This window comes from Morone saxatilis, unplaced genomic scaffold (assembly GCF_004916995.1).
Source record: "Morone saxatilis isolate NCDOM2014 unplaced genomic scaffold, NCSU_SB_2.0 Contig12, whole genome shotgun sequence".
In the NCBI taxonomy this organism is placed as follows: domain Eukaryota; kingdom Metazoa; phylum Chordata; class Actinopteri; family Moronidae; genus Morone; species Morone saxatilis.
In genome coordinates, this window is record NW_023339674.1 from 18442215 (window position 1) to 18450377 (window position 8163).

General features: G+C 37.6%; 2 protein-coding genes across 2 annotated transcripts in view; both read right to left on the reverse strand.

The window, feature by feature from the left end:
* Positions 1 to 7669, reverse strand: part of LOC118322091 (serine protease 53-like) — a 12335-nt gene extending 4666 nt beyond the window's left edge. The window contains exons 1-9 of the mRNA XM_035653673.1: positions 7612 to 7669; positions 7379 to 7529; positions 7158 to 7293; positions 6511 to 6774; positions 6246 to 6402; positions 3762 to 3912; positions 3528 to 3663; positions 3125 to 3388; positions 2952 to 3038 (exon numbers count right to left, since the gene is read on the reverse strand). Coding sequence (XP_035509566.1) covers positions 2952 to 3038; positions 3125 to 3388; positions 3528 to 3663; positions 3762 to 3912; positions 6246 to 6402; positions 6511 to 6774; positions 7158 to 7293; positions 7379 to 7529; positions 7612 to 7669 — 1404 coding nt within the window. The remainder of the gene's footprint in view (positions 1 to 2951; positions 3039 to 3124; positions 3389 to 3527; positions 3664 to 3761; positions 3913 to 6245; positions 6403 to 6510; positions 6775 to 7157; positions 7294 to 7378; positions 7530 to 7611) is intronic.
* On the reverse strand, positions 2691 to 4408 carry LOC118321361 (duodenase-1-like). Its single transcript, XM_035652626.1, has 5 exons — positions 4335 to 4408; positions 3762 to 3912; positions 3528 to 3663; positions 3125 to 3388; positions 2691 to 3038 (listed from the first exon to the last, which is right to left on the reverse strand). Exons 1-5 carry the CDS (start codon positions 4393 to 4395, stop codon positions 2877 to 2879), a joined length of 774 nt encoding a protein of 257 aa, XP_035508519.1. The 5' UTR covers positions 4396 to 4408; the 3' UTR covers positions 2691 to 2876.
* Positions 7670 to 8163: the final 494 nt, after the last annotated feature.

Here is an 8163-nt window from a genome sequence, read left to right on the forward strand (position 1 = left end):
CAATGCAAATTTACAGCTTGTACATCTTTGCATTATATTGTTTACTTGAGTCATCTGTTGCATCAACAGCCTGAAGCACATTATGTGATCAGTATGTGAGGAGTTCACTGTAGCATTTGTCTGTCACATTAATCCATTGCTCCTCTTCTTCTATTTCATGTAATTTCGTATTAAGGACACTGTCAGCCTCTTGATTTAGTTTATCCTGGGCCTTTTCTCATCTTTTATGAAACCACAGTTTTGAGCAAAAATGACAGCAAGTGGTCTAAAGGAGCATCATTACTGAGTGTATTAATGTTTTAATTGACCAGAACAGAGCCTGCATTTAACTTGGTTGGAAAATTGTAAGAGTGAATGCAGAGAGCATCTACGGCTTACTTACTTCTTCACGTCTAACCACATCCTTTTTGCAATGCAGATTTGCAACTTGTGTTATCGTTGCATTATATTGTTTACTTGAGTTATCTGTTGCATCAACAGCCTGAAGCACATAAAGTGATCAGTATGTGAGGAGTTCACTGTAGCAGTCAGTCTATCACATTAATCCATTGCTCCTCTTCCATTTCATGTAATTTATCGTTTTGTATTTAGGACACTGTCAGCCTCTTGATTTAATTTATCCTGGGCCTTTTTCTCATCGTTTATGAATATTACTTAACACTACAGTACTTTAATGTAGAAGTCACTGCAGCTATTTGTCTTTTGAAATACAGCAGCAGTGACGCATTCAGAACATGAAAAAGCTGAAATGAGTGCAGAGCATGCATTATGCCAGCAGGACACGCTACATGTGAAATACACAGTGGTTTTCTCAGTAGCTGACCCTGATTTTCAAATATTTTATCTTGACTTTCAGCCACATCCTTTCTGCAAAGCAGCTATTATCTTTGCCTGATCTTTATGCTTACAACACAATACAACTTACTCATGCCTCAACAGCCTGTAAGAAGATTAATAAAGTCCTTACTTTAAATTCATTCACCATTTCACCAGCTCTTCTCTTAGATACACTGAAGAACCAATGTATACTGGAAAAAAAATTATAATTTTTTTAATGGAGTCAAGAGGTAAACCAACCAATTAACAAAATATCCAACAAGGTTCTGGGCCCAAAAGAGGTCAACTAAACTTAACCCAGGCTATAATAACTTAACAGACTTTAAACTGACTTTAAAAACTGAGACATGGGAGAAACATATAGTGGCTGATCAGCCACTACATAATATTAACTATAAAAAACAATGAAACTATAATATCAAAAGCATAATTGTCAAAAAAGTAACAACAAAAGTCAAACTAGAAAACACCTCCCCATGATGCAGGAGAACATGGTGCAGTCCAGTTTAAGCAGACCATTGAGCAGGTCTGATTCAATCCAGACTCCTTTTGTTGACAAGCAGCAACCCCCAGGAACCAGTAACTCAAAGAAAACTACGTACACACTTTGAATAATGTGCAAAAACCTATAGTAAATGAAACAAATGAAAATGACTTGTGTGCTCCAGTTCAGTGTGTGGCTGCTAGTGTGTCCATCATAAAGACAAAAGATAAATGCTTCAGGCTCTAAAAATCAGGACTTACAAAGAGAGAACAATAAAAAAAAAATTAAAAAACACTAAAATAATAAGGTAAAAAATAAAAACTTGGGATAGAGTAAGATTTTATTTTCATTTCAAATTTTGTATTTAAGACGCTTTCTTTTCCCCCACAGGTTGGACTCAAACCCGGACCGCTGCGGTAAGGACTACATGGGTGCGCAATCTACCAGCTGAGCCACCGTGCGCCCCACATGTTTGCAACTTTTTGTAAGTTGAATTGCTTGCACTTTCTTGCTGAGACAGCTGGTGACACACAAAGCCAGAAACTGAAAGTTTAAAAGTACAGAGACTGACAGTGTCCATTCCATCTTGTGGGCCACTTCCTCTGATTCTTTGAGGATACTCAGCCACATCAAGTGAACACAGATGCAATGCCAATACTCTTTGGTGTGGATCTACTTGACAAAGCCCACTGAAACATGTGTTTGAATTCTGTGACAAACTAGATGAACCACAGGAACCACAGTTTCCAGACTCAGGTTTGAGCATCAACGTTCTCACAGTGAGTTATGAAACATGTGCTCTAGTTAAATTACTTTCATCATTAATGGATAGCTAACAGTTATTATAACTCGGCCTGTTAATGTTTTATTTAACCAGAATCCAAATTAGGTTTAATTGACATTAAAATCACATTGACTGGGGATGCTGGTATATGCAAACATAACCATCTGCCCATCTGCCCATCAACAAATATGCAACAAAACACACACAGGTAGGGCAAATCAATAGTGATACATCTTGCATGGTTGTTCAAATAAATGCTGGTTTTAACAATCATGCAGGTTTATTTTATTAGTTGTTTTGTTTTTTGTTTTTGTTTTGCTTTAAGGTATTGCACGTTTGACTTCAATATACATCAGCTATGAAGCTTTTTAAGGGAAACCAGGAATTGTGTTTTCTACATCAAACTTACCCTATACAGAGAGAAAACGCTATACAGAGAGTTTTTTAAACACAGTTTCTCTCTTCTGATGAACAATATAACCACAGGAAATAGTATTTGACATTTGACAACTTTATTTTGCATTTCAGATAAAGAACAAACACTGATAGAGCAACTTAAATACAGCAAATACCCCCACAACAATAATAATAGTTTATTTACAGAACACATATCAGAAAAACAAGAAAGTATGTCATTTGTTAAGAATGGGCATTTTGTAAAAGGGAGTTTTATGACTGAAAGGCAGCGACAGCGTCAGCAGCCTGATGCTGAGTGGAAAGCTATTCCAGTACCGAGGAGCCAGCACATTACAATATGCTTAATTGTTACATTTAACAATTCTTTTTCTTGAGAATATCTTTGATCCATTTAAGGTATTTCGATATGTTCGTATAGACGTTGGGTACATTTGGGTAATCGCAGTCGCTCCTCATGTTGAAAGACACAATACCAACAGCCTCCCCGCCGCACACCAGAGGACCACCAGAATCACCCTGTAAGGAGGAAGAAGCTTCATTTGTTTATTCATTTTCTTTCTAGAAACTAGATGACATTTCCTATGAACAGACAGAAAACGTACCTTACAGAATCCATTCTTTGTGCCATACCCACCAGCACAGATCACATTGTCAGGAAGTTCATTTAAACTATTCCATTTTCTCTTACAGACCGTCAGGTTGACAAAAGGCACATCCACCACTTGTAGCTCCTTAGTAACTTCACCTCCAGTTCTTGTGAAACCCCATCCAGTCACACGGCACTTTGCGTTATCTTTTATTTTAATCGCAGTCTTTGGAAGTCGAATCGGTTTTACTCTCTTGTTCAGTCGAGCTTTCTTGGACAACTGGAGGCACATAAAAACACAAAAAGAAAATTAAAAACTAGAAAAGATTTATAGCATACTTCTTATCTTTCCTCAGACCAAGTTAAATGATTCCACCAGAGACTGAGGCTGATTAGAGACTGATTAAGTATGTACTTACTTTGAGGAGCATGATGTCGTTACCTAGTCCTACATTTTCAAAAGATGGATGCTTGCATGTCTTCACATTGTATCTCATTGTTCTATTATCAACCTTCTTGAGATTGTGGGTGCCAAGGACAACACTTGTGGGATTCCTGAACAAATGATAATCGAGGGGTAAATGAAAGTGTTAAAACTGACTGATCTCTAACCACATGAATCAAAGATCGCTGAAGGATGAAAGGTAACTCACGAGCGGATGCAGTGCGCAGCAGTGAGTACAAAGTCTTCACTGATGAGGAATCCTCCACATATATGATCACCCATGTTGTTCTGCACCGAGGCCATATACAGCATTAATGCCTCTGGGGCATTTTTACCATTTATGATTTCACTCCCAAGTGCTGTATAAATAAGAGGGAAGAAAAGGATGAATTAATATAGCACTTGTAGACCTGAGACCAGGGATGCTGGAAGTCAGTTGGGGGTGCTGGGAGAAAGTCAGTCTATATAGGCATCACACTAAATGCTAAATGCATGACATTTATGGTTTTTGCATTAGAGGCCAGGATCATTTATATGCTACTATTAACAATATTTTACACAAATTGTACAACTTTTTACAAAATAAAACGCATAAAAAATAAGGTGAAACCATATTCCTGCCATAAATGCCAGTGTGAACTCCCCATTAAAAATTGTGAAAGTCAAAATAATTTTAAACATTTTCTTGAACTAATGGTCTTTAGGGGGTGCTGCAGCACCCCTTGCTGCACTACTTGCAGGGCCCATGCCTGAAACTCATAACCAGATTTGGTAATCTTACCGTTAGGTCCCAGACATGTCAGAAGATGGAACAGCAGAAACGTATTCAGAGCATGCATCATGCTGCCAGCAGACTCAACCTGTTGAGCCTCTTTGGGGTGTCACGTCGACCCTTTTATACAGCAAGTTTGCTCCGTAAGCGACCCTGTGGTTTTCATTAGCTTCACTTTGACTTCTTTAGAAGCATCCTCTGTGTGTCGGTGTAACCTTTAATTAACTTAAATTGCTGAGTGCATGTGGTAAGTGGTCAAATGAGGCATCATGCAGTGTGGCCATTGTTACAGTAAATATAAAGCCTGTGGTTCAGCTGCTTCTGCAACCTGAAGCACGTAAGCACGTACATTATCAGTATGTGACAAGTTTAACACAGCCTGTAATATTAAGCCGTTTATTCTCAATTTCACTCAGTGTTTTAATTTTTCCTTTTTATATCTATGGGACTTTAATCAACCTATGTATTTTGTTATTTCTTCTCTGACTGTTTGGATACCATTTAACAAATTAAGCTTAAGTGAACTTTAGTCAAATTAATTTAAGTGAAAAAAAAAATCTTTGTTATGGATCTGCTTTTTAGTTGTGACCTTTGGGCTGTTGTTGCTGCTGGCTTTTGTCACTGCAAAAAACTAAATGAGTAACAGAAACCACAGTTTCCAGCTTCAGGTTTGAGTGTCTGCATTTTCACAATTATGAAACTAATTCTGTAAAGTCATGTGATCATTGACTGGCAGCTAGAAGTCTGAAGGAGCATTATGTCTCCTCTGTCTGTGTCACTTAACCGCATTGGAACATCTGTTTGTGAGTGACGTGTGTTTACTGACTGTGGATACTGTAGGTTGGCTCAAACAAGTATGTTTATTAAATGAAAAAGGAATATATGCTGGAGGAGGCATTACTACATAACAAGAACATTATGAGAAAGTTTTGAAAGAAGGGAAAAGGAAACGGATGAAGAATGGCTTAGCTATGTAGTATGGTTGCATCATTTGGATGAAATATTGCAGTTATTGTATTATTGGTCTTGTAGTTAGATTTTACTGGTGATGCATACAGCCTTCTGTTTCTGTAAGCTAAAGTTGATGTATGCAAAACACTAACTATACACTAACAGTTTTTATTTAGAGGGTTAAATGCCTTAGACAAAGTGTCATAGTCTTCAAACAAAAGTCAAACTCAGTTTATTTCACACTCACACAGTTATTTTATAGACAATAGTGATACAATCATCTTCATGAATTTAAAACAGACCTAGTCACCACTATTCATCTAATTCTTCATTTAGTTTCATTTTGCAGCTATGTCACTTCTGGACCTTTTTGTGCAGACTACTACACCACATCAAATTAGCTTTAGTATGATAAGCGCATTAGGCGAAAAACACAGACACACCACCAATGTTCTTTGGTTTGGATCGATGTAAAACGACCCACAACCCCAAACTGTTTCTTCAAATTTGTGACAATTTTGACAAACCGCATAAACCGCAATTTCAAGCTGCAGATTTGAGCATTGATGTTCCCACGGTCACAGCATAGTTAGTCATATAGCTAAACATGTTTAAAGTGAAGGGCCATAAAAACATATCTTTTTAATATATACAGGTTTTATGCAAACATACCATAAACACAAGGAACAAATTTGTGCTGCCCCCAGTACCCAGCTTGGTATTAGCTATAAAGCCCCAGCTTATAGTGCAGGCAGAGGTCAGAATCTCTGCACTTCAAGCAGTGATAGGAGAGCGACAGGAGACAACATGGTCAAAAATCAAAGTATAACTTTTTTTTTCAAAGGTGTCACAGAAGGAAACACATCTTAACAAAGCAAGTGACTTAGACAAAGCAACGCATCCACAAAACAATACAATCAAAATTTGGTCACAAATTTTTTTTTAAAATGTATCATTGTTACATTTAACAGTTCTTTTTATTGAGGGTGTCAATTATCCAGGCAAGACATGCTGATATGTCTGTATAGATGTTGGGGTATTCTGGGTAGTCACAGTTATTCTTGTTGTTAAAGGAAACAACACCAACTGCCACCTTCCCGCACACCAGAGGGCCACCAGAATCGCCCTGTGAAAAGAGGAGAAGCCTCGTTGCTTTATTTGTTATTTAAGAAATTTTATAATATTTTAGAATGACAAACCAGTTGGCATTTTTATGAATGGACAGAAAACGTACCTGACAGAATCCTTTCTTTGTGCCATATCCCCCTGCACAGATAACATTGGCAGGAAGGTCAATACCCCATTTCTTCTGACACTTTTCCAGGTTAATGATAGGAACATTCACCTCTTGCAGGTCATTAACATTTCCACCACCAGTTCTTGTGAAACCCCATCCAGCTACAACACATGTTTTGTTTTCTTTAAGGTGAATTTTGCGGCTTGGAAGTTGAATTGTCTTAATTAGTGATTTTTTGCCCAGGGGAACTTTCCTAGACAGCTGGAGACATAAAATGAGAAAGTAAAAGTTACAAACTGGCCAGGCTTAATTTTCTCAGTCAGACTTCAAATTAACAAATGATTGCTGGAAGATGGAACTGCTGATTTTGCTGTGAGGTTTGAGTGTTGCATGGATCCAGTATGTTCAGTATTTAGTGTTGCGTACCTCTCAGGTTACAAAAATGCACACTAGTAGGATATATATGAGTATTGAGTGGTAGTAAAGCAATTTATGCTCCATTATCCTCACAAAATATTAACTTGTAAGCTACATTTAGCTGATATAAAATCAAGACGTGTTTTATTTTACTGACTACTAAATGCACATAATTTAGTCGTGAAGGTTCATCTGTCACCTGGGATTATGAAGTTGAATCTACCTACTTTGAGAAGCATGATGTCATTCCCAAACACAGGTTTCACATAAGATGGGTGTTTGCACATCTTCACACCGTATCTCATTGTTTTATCATCAACCCTCCTCAGACTGTGGGTTCCAAGAACAACACTTGTAGGATTCCTGCATGAATAATGATTGAGAAATTGGCAAATTGTTTTCATTTATAGGTGAATCAAAGATAGCTAGAAGAGGAAAAGCAACTCACATATCTTTACAGTGCGCAGCAGTGAGTACAAAGTCTTCACTGATGAGGAATCCTCCACATATATGGTAGCCATGCTTGTTCTGCACCGAGGCCATATACTGCATCGACTTCAGCTTGGTCTTTTTACCATTTATGATTTCACTCCTAAGCGCTAAAAAGACAAAGAGGCATTTTAAATTAATGAATGCCTCATTTGTAAACTGGAGAATAATAATCAGATTTGGTAATCTTACCGTTTCCTCCGAAACATGTCAGAACATGAAAAAGCAAGAACTTGTGCAGAGCGTGCATATTGAAGGCAACAAACTAAATCTGTCACCTTTGGGCAGTTTGCATGCTGAGCGACCCTGTGGTTGTTACCTTGATTTTAGTCACATCCTGTGTTGATTTTTGTATTTGCACTTCTCCTCTTCATTTTCCCTTTTGCATCTGACACTGTCAATGCCTTTCAGTGATATTAATACATGTAATAAAGGGAGAAAACAGATTTAGAATGAAGGTTCTTTGCTGTGGATTTACTTTCTGGTTGTGAGCTTTGTGCTGGTGTGGGTTTGCTTTTGAAAACAAGATGAGCAACAGAAACTACAGATTCTAGTATCAGGTCATAGTTGTGAGATTAACTTATTTTATCACAACTTGACAGCAGTCTAAAGAAGCATATTACTCAGTCAGCTAATTTTTACATTTACCAGAACTGAACATGTCAAGAAGCCTACATCATGTTCACAGCACAGAGGGCCGGGGTCAAACCAAATACTTTAATAGTTTTTCGTTTTGACCATAAG

Excerpts from the sequence above, each read along its gene's own strand:
- LOC118321361 (XM_035652626.1), bottom strand. The coding sequence starts at position 4,395 with ATGATGCATGCTCTGAATACGTTTCTGCTGTTCCATCTTCTGACATGT. Across the intron at positions 3,664-3,761 it reads GCTGCGCACTGCATCCGCTC|GAATCCCACAAGTGTTGTCC; the intron begins GTGAGTTACCTT and ends TCATTTGTTCAG. Across the intron at positions 3,389-3,527 it reads ACGACATCATGCTCCTCAAA|TTGTCCAAGAAAGCTCGACT; the intron begins GTAAGTACATAC and ends ATGTGCCTCCAG.